The sequence below is a fragment of the Terrapene carolina genome, unplaced genomic scaffold (assembly GCF_002925995.2).
Source record: "Terrapene carolina triunguis isolate 2854851 unplaced genomic scaffold, T_m_triunguis-2.0 Scaffold112, whole genome shotgun sequence".
Lineage (NCBI taxonomy): Eukaryota > Metazoa > Chordata > Testudines > Emydidae > Terrapene > Terrapene triunguis.
The window spans coordinates 9,069,555-9,083,588 of record NW_020664463.1 but is presented as its reverse complement, the minus strand read 5'-3'; the positions used below and the strand labels follow the sequence as shown (position 1 = coordinate 9,083,588).

The window sequence follows — 14,034 nt, the reverse complement described above, 5'->3', positions numbered from 1 at the left end:
GAGGTATAAAAGAGAAGAGTAAAGAAGATAATTTAGCCCAGCTGTGGAAAACAGCTCTGTAACTAATCATTTATTTGAAGAATACCTGATACTGCTGGTGATTAATGCTTTGAGCAATGCACATTGGTGGTAGCACTGAATTAGTTTTACATGCCGGTTACTAAAAGCTTCTGTGCTTGGAAATTGCTTTTAGTTTTCAAATAGGTGTTTGTTTGTTTGTTTTTTGGCCTGGTATCTCTGTTGAAACTTGAGAAACAAAATACTGAAGAAGAAAAAAAAGGAATGTTATGTTAAATCCCTTTTCCCCATCTTCTGTCTATCTTGTCTATTTAGATTATGAGCTCTTGAGGGCAGGAACTGTCTATTACATTGTACATGGGGCCCTATCCTGGTTGGCTGTAGGCATTTTCACAATACAAATAAATGTTGTTAATATAATCCACCACATTACATCTAACTTTCATTTCACCGTTTGCATTTTTACAATTTCATAAATGTTAAAATGGTGCTATGGGTCCCAGGAAATAAGGTTTTTATTTAAATGCTATGTAAAGGTGAAAAGATTTTGTGACTAAAACACGTCACATTGGAAACAATGGAGGATTGGAGGTACAAGATCTGGGTTCTTTTTCCAGCAGCCAAAGTTTTCTTGTGAAAACGTCAGGCAAGTTGCATAATGGCTGTGTGTGGAACTCCAGCAATTGGGAGGGGAGGGTGCTCAGCATCATTCAGGCTATTAATTTCCATTTTTTCTTCCGTACCTAATGGGGATTAATTGATATTTGCAAAACACTTTTAGGAGCAGATCCTCAGCTGGTATCGATTGTTATAGGTTTATTGACTTCTGTGGAACTATGACAACTGACTTTAGCTGAGGATCTATCTACCCCATTGATACTTAAATGGAAGGTGCTACAGAAGTACAGTGTTGTTTCGCACCTCAAAACTCTCAGCTGGAAATTTGACCATATTTTCAATTATAAATTCATAGAATCGTAGGACTGGAAGGGGGTCTTGAGAGGTCATCTAGTCCAGTCCTCTGCACTCATGGCAGGACTAAGTATTATCTAGACATCCCTGACAGGTGTTTGTCTAACCTGCTCTTTAAAATCTCCAGTGACGGAGATTTGTGTGCTTATAAAATGGAATAAACAAACACCAAGTCCTGACAAAACTTACTCAAAAGCAGAATTGGTCTCTGGTGCTTCTGACTAGCGCAGTGTTCAGGAAATCAAGTTAGTCTTGCATGGAAGAGAGTTGTCACGAATTATGTGGCATACAGCTGCATTGCTGACCTACTAAATAGAACATTTGATTTCTAAGCCTCATGCAGATCCAGAAGTGTGAATTGGTCTTAATCCACACCTATCCAGTTGGTGAAGATAGCCTTGTTTCAGATCGCCTTAAAAAAGAGGTAAGGAGCTTAAATTGCTTTAAAAAAAAATGGTACCACTGTACTGAATGTCACAAACCAACTTAGGGCAGATCTACACTTAAAACCCTGCATTGGCACAGAGGAACTGCTTTAGTGCTTATAGATTCATAGATTCATAGATTCTAGGACTGGAAGGGACCTCGAGAGGTCATCGAGTCCAGTCCCCTGCCCGCATGGCAGGACCAAATACTGTCTAGACCATCCCTGATAGACATTTATCTAACCTACTCTTAAATATCTCCAGAGATGGAGATTCCACAACCTCCCTAGGCAATTTATTCCAGTGTTTAACCACCCTGACAGTTAGGAACTTTTTCCTAATGTCCAACCTAGACCTCCCTTGCTGCAGTTTAAGCCCATTGCTTCTTGTTCTATCCTCAGAGGCTAAGGTGAACAAGTTTTCTCCCTCCTCCTTATGACACCCTTTTAGATACCTGAAAACTGCTATCATGTCCCCTCTCAGTCTTCTCTTTTCCAAACTAAACAAACCCAATTCTTTCAGCCTTCCTTCATAGGTCATGTTCTCAAGACCTTTAATCATTCTTGTTGCTCTTCTCTGGACCCTTTCCAATTTCTCCACATCTTTCTTGAAATGCGGTGCCCAGAACTGGACACAATACTCCAGCTGAGGCCTAACCAGAGCAGAGTAGAGCGGAAGAATGACTTCTCGTGTCTTGCTCACAACACACCTGTTAATACATCCCAGAATCATGTTTGCTTTTTTTGCAACAGCATCACACTGTTGACTCATATTTAGCTTGTGGTCCACTATAACCCCTAGATCCCTTTCTGCCGTACTCCTTCCTAGACAGTCTCTTCCCATTTTGTATGTGTGAAACTGATTTTTTCTTCCTAAGTGGAGCACATTGCATTTGTCTTTGTTAAACTTCATCCTGTTTAACTCAGACCATTTCTCCAATTTGTCCAGATCATTTTGAATTATGACCCTGTCCTCCAAAGCAGTTGCAATCCCTCCCAGTTTGGTATCATCCGCAAACTTAATAATCGTACTTTCTATACCAATATCTAAGTCGTTAATTGAAGACACTCCTACACCGACAGGAGAGAGCTCTCCTGTCACTTCCTGAGAGGCAATAGCTATGTTGACGGGAGAAGCTCTCCCATCAACATTGCGCTGTCTTCGCAAGGGTTAAGATTGGTATAACTGTTGCTCAGGGGTGTGGATTTTTCACACCTCTGAGCAACATAGTTATACCTACATAAGTCTGTAGTGTAGTCCTGGCCTTAGGTAGACAAATACATGCTGAAAATTTAGCAGTAATGTTTTGAGTATCCGGTCTCTGGGAAACTATCTGTAAAGGAAGAGGCATATGTGACAGTTTCTGAAGAAGCTGACATCATAGAAATGTTATTGACATTTTCAGTGTCTGTTTCTGATAACTATTTTCCCCTCCTTTTGCAATCGGCATGCAGTTATGGTATCTCTTTTGTCAGCCTGCTTGAGTTTTTTTGCTAACTATTGACTTGCAGTAAAGCCATTCATCTTATAGTTTTTGCAGATTGAGCTGTTTAGTGACCTCTTGAAAGGAAAAGCGTTAGTTTTAATTTGTGGGAAGGGAGATTACAGTACAATGGAAAAACAAGACCTACATGAGATATTTACTTCACTGGGACTTCCTGTATCCATGGAAGAACACTTTGCTGGCCACCAGGAACCTCTACTTCCCCATACAAATTTCTGTTGCTGCTGAGCTTGATAGCCTGCCAGAGAATTAATATTGTTAAATGTTACATATATGTTATTCTAACCAACCTGTCGGTACTTTGACTAACTGTATTGCACAATATGTTATTTTAAACTTGGCAGATGGACTTGTTTGTATCTTTTTAATTAAATGTCAGTGGAACGAATATCTGCTTCCAAGGGGGTGATTTTGCAGGTATGCTTGTGGTGTCTCAGGAGTTGATAAAATCCTATAGTATTTATCCACATACCAATAAAATAAATGTCCTAAAAGAAGAAATTCTATTTTATAAATAATATTGACACATTAAATTAAAATTATTTTGTACACTGATATTTTCATTGCTTATTTACAAATGCATGTTATTGGGCAATCCGTATATTTATAGTGACTGTAGGTCGAAAACCACACATGTACCAAGTGGTATGTGCCATAAGGCGTTGGCTGTAACGGAGGTAAAGGTGTGTATGTGTGTGTGTGTGTGTGTGTGTGTGTATATATATATATATATATATATATATATAAATAATATATATATATATTTTTTTTTAAAGAAAGCTTTCTAGTTTGACAGCGTCCCTTTAAAATGGCCAGACTAAAGTGAAACTATTGGGTTAATTGAAAGTGCGAAAAAAATCTGCAGATTTATTTTTTAAACTGTCATTCTGAACATGAAATAAATCCAACCCTATATTTCATTGTAGGAGTAAAAATAAATATAATACCTTTTCTCCCAGAGAACCTCCAAATGCTTTATAAACTTCACAAAGCCCTTGTATAGAGTATTAAATATTTATGCAATGGGTGTGAGAAGCAGAGAGTACTCTTACTCCTTCACCATGTTCTGAGGTTCCCCTCTATAACACAGTCCTCTGGCCAAGGAAAATTAGACAGGACTTCCTTGCAGCTCATTATATCAGCTCATGACATATAGCACTTTATCTCTTCAGAATGTTATACAAGTGTATATGAAACATACACATGAGGTAGATGGATAAAAGACTACTGTCCCCACTTTACAGATTGGGAAAGGGAGACTTACCTCAGGCCCTATGACAGATCAGTGGCAGAGCTGAGATTAGGACTCAGGAGTTCTTGGATTCTAGTCTCATGCACTGAGGTGGCCTCTTGTTGGCAGGAAGGGTCACAGTTTAACAACTCTCTGGTGTTCAGGGTGTTTGACAAAGTTATGATGACTAACTGAACCAAAGTGTTCTACATAACATCACTGCACCTAAGATGACTTTAAACTGTTTATATCCTTCTAAGGAACCATACATCAAATTTTCTGTTGAATTTGGTGATGCAAGTCACCAAGCTTAAAATTTTGATGATTGAAAACACTGATACTGTATATTCTGTCTTTTTTTTTTATTTTATTTTTTAAAGCTTTCTCCAGTCTTAACCAGCGAAGTACATAGTGTCCGTGCTGGACGGCATCTGGCTACAAAACTGAACGTTTTAGTACAGCAGCACTTCGATCTGGCTTCAACCACAATAACCAATATCCCTATGAAGGTAAGATTGTATCTATAGCTTTATGATAAGTAGCTGAATCACTTACTTTAAATTGTTTTGAAATTTTAATATTTATTTTAATTGAATTTTTACATTGTTTTTCTCTCCATATCATATTTTCTGTTTTTTATTAGCCCACATTCAATGTCTGTGACCAGGTTAGTACATTTTAAGAAGGGAAAAAAAGGAAGGATCACAGAACAAAATGCTGTATTGCTATGTCAGCAATTCGATTCGGCAATACAAGTGTTATTTCAGTCCACTTCATATTATTTTATATAAATATAATCTTGTTTACTTCAAATTACTTTGTCTGTGATTCTTTTGTCTCTTATAATTGTGTTCATTAGATATTCTTGACCTTTGTGCATTTTAGTGGTTTAGTGAGTCTTTTTTCCTCTGTGTCATTTTCATGCCCACCCAACCATAAAGGTGTTTGTAACTAATAGTTTCTGACCAAAGGATAATGGTTTTTCAACTGATGTTGAGCTGCTTAACCAAGAGGGGGAGGGGAAAATTACTTTTGCCTCTAGTAATGGAAGATATTAAATGACTTTCCCCTCCCCCCCATAGAAGCTACATACATCCCTACTTCTCATTTATTTTTCTTTTTAATTAATCTTCATTGCCACTGGGATGACAATTAATGTAATTAAAAATTCTAATTGGCTTTTAGTAAGTAGGAGCCCCCCAGCTTCAATTATGTTTTACTGCCAGACCAAGAGCACCGATATTGAAAGAAGGGGAAGTTTATTAGCAAAACTAAAGAATGCACAAAAGGAAAAATAAGTTATTACCCAGTGCTCACTTCTTTAAAATGAATAAATGATAGTAGTGTATGGATTGTGTGTGTTAAATTAAGTAAACTGATACTTTAGTTTGTTTTGACAACTTTCAGCTTTAACATGGATCATAGTATAAATGTGATCTATATATATATTTTTTTTCTTTTAGTTTCACAAATACCTTATTTGTAACTTACTGCCCTGTGTGCTGCTCGTATGCCTCTTCCTCCTACCTTTGTCTTTTTTAGGAATAGAATATGTTGGGTTCCTTGTGTACTATTTACTCAAAATAAATTCCCCAAGATTACTGTTCTGTTTTTGCTAATTTACTGTATATGGTGTTTGCTGATGCAGCTGTTTAAAGATGCTGTGTCCTTCTTTTAACAAACATCCAGTCTTTAACTTCATGCCTGCAGTTACAACTATTGAATAGCTTCTAGTTCTTAACCGCAGGAATATGATAAACTGCTACTGTAAGTGGTTTCTTTCGTTAGTTCAGGTTAAAAAGAAATTCTCAGAAGATTTAAAAAAAAAAAAAAAAGTGACTCTGCCAACAGACTCTAGTAGTTAGAATTACTGGGTGCTGGTTAGGAAATTACAAGTTTCCCAATCTGTTTCTTGTAGCTCTGGGTGTAAGATGCTACTATGTATCTTTCTTATATTACATCTTTAAGCTTTATATAGAGAAGAAGAGGAAGGAAAAAAACTAGAATTTCAGTGTCATTTATCTGTGTGTTAGGCATTGTGCACATTTATGGCATTTATATAAATAGCAATATGATAGATTTAAAGAAAAAGCTGGCTATTGCATCTTTAAATAGATCAAAAAGCAAACCGTTTCCTCAACGTTGCAACCCCTTCTTGTCTGATTCACTTGAAATTTTATTTTCTTCTGAAAGGTAAAATGTAGAATATCATTCTCCATTTATAAAAACAACAAACAATCCTTTAAAAAAAATAAACCAGATTCTTTTTGAATTTTCTTTTTATTTAAAGGAAGAACAACATGCTAACACATCTGCCAATTATGATGTGGAGCTTCTTCATCACAAAGATGCACATGTAGACTTTATAAAAAGTGGTAAGTAGGGAAAAAATGTAAAAAGTAACTGGTGGAGTAATCTAAGAATTAAAAATGCCTAATAGAACACTTTTATAAAAACTGTTTTAAGATCATTCAAAAGCTCAGGATCTGGGCTTTAAATTGATGCAAACTTTAAGCTTCTTCAGCAAGGACAAGATTTAACTAAGTATAGCAGATTTAATTGAAATTTTAAATTTTCTTTACAACAATTTGAAATGTAATGTAAAATGAATTGGTCTTGGAATATTCAGTTTAACTGATTATTTTTAAAAAGAGGAGACATAATGAAGGAAAGAATAACATATAAACATCAAACTAGATTGGACATGCATTCAGAATGTGTGTTTGATGGAACCAGAGGCATTTCAGTTTGTCACTTGGATGTAAGAATGCCAGTTCATGAGTTAAAAGAGATCAGATGCTTAAACAAAAGTCCAGGAGTTTTTGAGCAAGAGGATCGTGTGACAGGCCAAATTCTCTTTGATGTTATAGGAAGTATTCTCTATCCAGGTAGCTGCATGTCAGTATCTAAATAAATATGGAAACCAATTACTTCACTGACAGACACACAGACTTGTTTCCAAAAATTTGAGACAATCAAATGTGCATATGAAAGTATCATCCTCTTTGATGTACATCTGGGTATGCTAGATTAAATTTCCTGTAGAATACTGACAACTGACAAGTGCAGTATATTAGACTGAACAGTAATTCCTTCCTCGTAAAATTGACAGAGATTATTTGAGAATTTAACCTTATTCTCCCACAGTTTTTTCTCTTCTAGTATGATCTTTAGCTTTTGGTTTCATCTCTTACTATCCTCTGATAAAGCTTAACCCAACTCCAGTGCAATTTAGAAATAAATTTAGTTTGAACAGCGTTGCCATGTAGAATACTTGTGGTCTAGAAACAGGGTATGGCTGTCTGAGCTCTAATTTAGTGTACAAATATTGGAAGGCCAAAATTGGATTTAACTAAAACATTTTACTCACTTGAAGCAGATACAAACTTCCACCCTTAAAATATTGAAAGATATGAAGCAGATATCCCACCCTTTTCATTTAGAACCATCTGAGCTGGGGGTAAGCGGGTGGCGGGTTTTAATGAGGTGTGTTGGTTTTTTAGAAAGAGATTGAATTACCATGGGTTACTGTGAGGGAGAAACTACCTAATTGTCTTTTACAATTATTCTGTCAAAGAATTTGAATGATGTGTGATCAAAAATGTTATGCAGTTTTGTCTTTAATTGAAGCTGTGAGGGAAGAGAGAGATGATGGGATGTACAATAATTAAGGTTAAGATTCTATCACAGGGATTTAGTAAAAGTCAGGGACAACTCGTGGGCAACAAACAAAAATTCATGGAAGCCTGCAACCTGTCCCTGACTCTTACTAAAAGCACCCTGGGGCAGTAGGATGGACAAATAAAGCACTGCCAGGGGCTTTCAGCTGCTCCAGCCTCGGGGGGGCTGATCCAACCCCCAGCCGCTGCTTGGACAGCCCCAGGGCCGGCTGCCGCTCAGGCCCAGAAGTCCTGGAAAGTCACAGAATCCATGACCTCCGCGACAGAATTGTATCCTTAACAATAATGCATTTATACTGGTCTGGACATGTATTATAAGCCAGGGAGTGTCTTTTCTTGTCTTCCCAGCTTAAATGAATAATAAAATTGCTTCTCCATCCTCTTTTCTCCCCCCCACCCCCTTTCTTTTCATCCACAGTCCGTTCAGTAAAATGTGGGTTTTTCTTTTTCTCTGTGTAAATCTATAAATATGGAGGCTTACACCCTTTGGCCCCCTCCCCTCCCAGCTACTGAGAAAGGTGGGAGTGCAAGGTTTTCTATTTGCATACTGTCTTTGAAACCTCCTTGGGACTCCATCTTTTATATCTTCCTGTGGCTGGGAGATGTCAGGTGTCTGAAAAATTTGAAACCCCCTCAGTAAGCCTTTGGCTTCTGGAAGGATCATTCTCATCTGAAAGCCTTTTTGCAAAGATGGACAAGGTACTTCCCTACACTGTTCTCTTCCCAACCAGCAGGAAAGTGAAACTGATCCAGGGTTCTGAATTTATTTAGTGATACTGCTTGTAAGGGGGCAGGACTTACCACCGCGGTGCTTCCTGCTGGCCGTCCTGGGAATTAGCTCTTGGCCCTTCCATGGTCTGCCTTCAGCTAGTGGGGTCACACCTGCTGTCACTACTGTCTCCATTCTTTGGACCTGCATCGCTCCCCGGACCGCAGCATCCTCTTCTGCGCACGGTCCTCCAGCTGTGCCCCCACTCTGGTATCTCCCCCCTTCCGGGTGACTGGCAGTCCTTAGTCTCACCACTTGCCTCAGCGGCCAACTGCAGTCCAAGGTCCAGCCCCTCGCCTCAGGGGCAAACTGCAGTCTGGATATCAGCCACCTCCTCATTGGCAAGGGGGGGACGGGACCCAGGCACGCCTGCTATTCTGGGTCCCAAACCAGGGACCCAATAGCCGGCAGCGATCTACTGCCCTCCTGCAATTTGCTGCCTATTTTCCCTGGGCTACTTCCCCTGTAGCCCTAGCACGCTCTCAGCTCTTATTGCAAGGCCCCAGCCTGGCAGTGGTCAGCCAGCAGCTCACCCTCACACTCTGCTGCTCCTGCCCAGCACTGCTCTATCTATGGCGCTTCTTAGCCAGTCCTCCTCCCTTGCCTTCCAGGGAGAGACTCCCCTCTGCTCGGCTGAACAGCCCTTTATATACAACTCTCGCTGGCCCTGATTGGCTGCTCCAGCAAGCCTTCCCCCTATCCATGGGCTCAGTAAGCCCTTTCCGGATGCCTGGGTTCTGCGCAGCCTCCCTGCTGCTGCTTTTAACCCCTTCTTCTCCCTGTATGGGGCAACTGCCCCACCACACTGCTAGTACTGTTAAGTTTTCAGTCTGCTGCAGTTTAACAAAGCTGTGAGAAGCATCACAGATGTAGTCTGTAGAAAAGCAGGACAGCAGTGTTTACTTCCTGTCCAGATTTAGAATGTTCTCTTTGCAGCCATAAACAGAAGCCTGGATTCTGTAGAAGTCAATTGACACTCACCTGGGAAAGTTCACTTGGACAAGTTTATGAAGCAAAATGAATTTTTCAAGCGCGTGTATAGGAATATATTGGACAGGAGAGAGCAGACTAGGCAGCATTTCCAATTTTAAAAACATTAACTCTGTTGACCAGGAAAGTGGTAATTTGAACCAGTTTGACTTTTTTTTTTTTTTTTAGGCATTGTGGCTGCTCCACAATTGAGATGAAATAGATCTGACTGACATTCTTTAGAAGATCTCTGTTTGAGTATATAAAATTATTGCCATTATCTTATCCTTAACAGCAACCTGCAGGGTTGACTTCAATGTGATTTGTTTGTTTGTTTGTTTGTTTGTTGGTAAAGACTACTTGTAGAAGTAAAGGACAGATCATGCAAGACCCATTAGTACATGTTTCTGTGATTTCATAATCAGAATGGACTGTGTTTATCACTTAGTCTGACCTTCCACATAACCCAATATATACCCATTGACTCTTGCATCTAGTTCAGCCATGAGTTATTGGTCTAGAGTGTCATATTTTGAAGTATATTTTGTAAGTGGCAACACCAACTATTTGAAACTTCATGTAAAACTTATCTTTCCTTAGTGTGTGCAGATTATTGGAAGTTCAGATTAGCATAGCACTAATTAGTAAGAATCTACTGCATTGTCTTGGAAGCATTATGATATGTCTATATATTTTATTGCCTTCCTGTAATTCACTGCTTCCTGTCAGACCAGCTGTAAATAAGACGGTTGAAAGGAAGCGTTTTAGCAATATATCTTAATATACATGGCCAGAACTACATGATGAGAGGTGTTCGCATTGGACAAGAAAGGATAAAGAGATCGATAACAATACCTACTATTTTTTGCAAACGGGAAGAAAGCAATACAACTTGTCAAATGTGCTCTTGAGATATATTTTCAGTTATGATTTTTGGGATGTGCTGTTTAAAATAAAATTTTAATTATAACTGATCAGTTCAAAACAAAGGTTCTGACACCTAGGAGGTGCAGAATTTTTGCACAGAAGGCCATTATCCATCCTTTGAGCGTATTAGACATATTTTTAAAATAAACTTCTTGGCCTGTTACAACTATAAAAGTATTGTAAATATATTTTTGCTTTAAATAATAAAATGAGACTTAGAGGAACACCTTTTCAGGAGCCTCAATGTAGCCGTTACGTTGAACATGCCTACTTGAACACCTATGTATTTTGCATGCATGGTTTCTTACACCCAAGTTTGTCTGTACTGCAATAACTTTGCTCACTTTTAATTTTTTTTTATTATTTTTTTTAAATTGTAGATGTTACTTCTGAAAACTTCTGGGTTTGGGGATGTTTTTAAGCTTATTTTGAATATTTACTTTTTAAAAAATCATCATGTTCTCTTTCGAAAATCAAGTTCAGATTCCACATAAGACATTTTGTACGTTAAACCCTCTCATTCAAATAATAGGAGGGTTTGTGCAGCACCATCATGTATTTATATAAGGGTTATAATTGCTAGATTTTTGTATTCTATAATGTAATGAACTGAAGACTACTGACTAATTTATTATGGTACATTTTCTCTAACTTGATGTTGCAGGTGATAATCATATAGGTGGCAATAGCAGAGAGGGTACATTTAAAGAAACTGTAACATTAAAATGGTGCACGCCGCGAACAAACAGTGTTGGTAGGTACTGTATTTTTCTGTAAATGTTTGAGAAACACTTTCTGTCCTGCACTAGGTTCCCCCCTCCCCCTCCCACGGCATCCAAACATAGAAATAATATTCCCTGGTGATTGCACTACTGTTCCTCTCCTTTTTGTTTCCTATACCCAGTGTCTCTTGCCACAGCTCTACTTTGCATCCAGCAGACCTCCAAAGAGGCTGCAACATCTACTGCCGTGATTTGGCATACCGTACAGTCAGTATCTTGTCAGACTGAATGCTCCTGCTGCTGGCTAATCACTGACTTATTTATGTAGGAGAGAGGGGAAACCAGGATTTTTCTCGCTCTATCAAGCAAACTGCTTGTTCGCTAGCTAAAAGTGTTCAGTGTATTTTCCCCTCCATTACTTTTCTGTGGTTTGCATCACCAGTTTGTAAATGTATTATAATTCTCTAGTAACATTGCTCTGCAGCTTTTTTTCTTCCCTCCGTCTCTCAAAGAAATTTCACAAACAAATCACTTCAACTAATTTAGGTATTTTGTAAGAGAGTAGCTTCAGGCCCTTTGTGTAGTGTGTTCTTTTCTATCTTTGGAACTAAGCTAAAAACCTTTCTACATTTTTATTTTTCAGAATTGCATTATTGCACTGGAGCATACAGAATCTCACCTGTAGATGTAAATAGCCGACCTTCCTCCTGTCTTACCAACTTTCTTCTCAATGGTAAATTGTTTTCTTGGTTAAACATTTTAAAAATTGTTAATGTTGCAAATCCCTTTTTTAAAGTGTGTAGGTATATCCACGTTGTACAAAATGTTAAAAAGTTAGATATTCACCTTATTATCGATGTCATATTAACACGTAATCTGTGTAAAGGACAGTAATACAGAAGCAAGATAGTTTAGATGCTTGTTGGACTGATAACTATATTTGAAGGCAAATGGAATAAAAATTACAGTTTGACTTTAAATCTAGAAAAGGGGAGAAGAGATGGGAAAGAGAGAGGAATCCTGATGGTGGTGGTTTTTTCTAAATCCCAACATAGGTTCTGTGTTTAGTAATATACATTTATTTTAATATTACATCTGTTCTTGAATTACAATATAGCTGATAATAATATGTTTGATCACAATGCTTAATAGTGTTGAGTATTCTTTCCGAATAGAAATGTAATAACTAAGGGTTCTTCCATCAGAAAACTGGAAAATAGGTATTCTTGCTCTTATGAGTTAAGTGGAAATTGTTCTATATTGCAAAGCATTTGCAAGTTTCCCTGAAACATGCTGCAGAGATTCAGAACAGAATAGGAACTTCTCAATGTATTCCTCTTTCCCTCACTCTCTCTCATTCAAGAGATAAAAAATATCTTCCCTTCTATTCAACACTGTAAACTTGCTAACTTTCATTTTAAGTGTAATCCAGTTTTGAGCTAAGGTAGCAATGATATATTCTGTCATATATAGAGAGGATAGGCAGCTGTCAGCAATCAGGACAGAATCAAGGATCGGTGACTACTATCTTTACCACCCCCAGTTGATCCAATTAGATAATCATGTGACCTCCTACATTTATTTTCATATACTAGGAGGGCATTTTGCCTGCTTGAAACTGACATACTAATTAGCATTGAGGTCAACCAAGGATTTGGTTAGTCAGTTTATCATTCAACTGTTACCATAACCTTCACCCTCAAAAGAATATATTTAGTAGAGTTTTCTCATGCATACTCTTAATTTCAAGAAAATAAGCCATTTTTGACTTTTGTGAACATGAAATAGTGTCCCTTGAAACAAAGAAATTTAAGATACCCTAGTGCTCAAATAATACACAAGATAGTTTTTTAAACTGTATATTTACCATGCCCTTAGTCTTCAGTGAAAACAAGTTATGTGTTTGGGTCACTATTTGGTTGACAAAGTTATGTTGTAAACTATTGAAAATAATGAATTGGCCAAATACAGTATAGCACTTTCATTACTTTTTACAAACATTTATCTCCATAAGAACTATATTTTCTGAATGATCAAAAGGTTACAAATAAAGTACACCTCTACCCCAATATAACTCTGTCCTTGGGAGCCAAAAAATCTTACCGCATTATAGGTGAAACCGCGTTATATCGAACTTGCTTTGATCCGCCGGAGTGCGCAGCCCCGCCCCCCCGGAGCGCTGTTTTACCACGTTCTATCCGAATTCGTGTTATATCGGGTCGCGTTATATTGGGGTAGAGGTGTACATAGTTTGAGCCCTTTATATATAATGCAAGAAGAGTGCTATGTTCCATAATAGCCTATCTAAAGGCAGGAATTAAAGTTCCATAGGAAACAATTGTAGATCTACTAATTTGAGTTTAGTAAGAGACCTATATTAGCTTAACACCGCTGGGGGTTGGGTGGTTAAATATAAACCTGTAGAATACCTTTAAATGTAAATTGCTGTACTCAGTAGCTAATCAAACTGATCTCAATTTTAATAGGCCGTTCTGTTTTGTTGGAACAACCACGCAAGTCTGGTTCTAAAGTAATTAGCCACATGCTTAGTAGCCACGGAGGAGAGATTTTCCTGCATGTATTGAGCAGTTCTCGATCAATTCTAGAAGATCCCCCTTCAATTAGTGAAGGATGTGGTGGGAGAGTCACAGACTACAGGATTACAGTAAGATACTACTATTTTATATTTTTAGTTTTACTAAACAATTCATCAGAATTCAGGGGTGAGGAGTGAGGTGGGTTGAAACAGACATTCTGTACCATAAGAAATTGTAGGTCACTTATTTAAAAAAAAAAAAAAAAAAAAAAAAAAAAAAA

At 37.9% G+C, this 14,034-nt stretch overlaps 1 protein-coding gene across 3 annotated transcripts in view; it reads left to right on the top strand.

Moving 5' to 3' along the window:
• The window catches only part of INTS13 (integrator complex subunit 13), a 36,773-nt gene that overhangs the window by 13,207 nt on the left and 9,532 nt on the right, over nucleotides 1–14,034 (top strand). For all 3 annotated transcript variants that reach the window (XM_026652198.1, XM_026652199.2, XM_029911673.1), the window contains exons 6-11: nucleotides 1,324–1,414; nucleotides 4,531–4,659; nucleotides 6,441–6,525; nucleotides 11,160–11,249; nucleotides 11,861–11,950; nucleotides 13,704–13,882. In XM_026652198.1, the coding sequence (XP_026507983.1) occupies nucleotides 1,324–1,414; nucleotides 4,531–4,659; nucleotides 6,441–6,525; nucleotides 11,160–11,249; nucleotides 11,861–11,950; nucleotides 13,704–13,882 (664 nt within the window). The remainder of the gene's footprint in view (nucleotides 1–1,323; nucleotides 1,415–4,530; nucleotides 4,660–6,440; nucleotides 6,526–11,159; nucleotides 11,250–11,860; nucleotides 11,951–13,703; nucleotides 13,883–14,034) is intronic.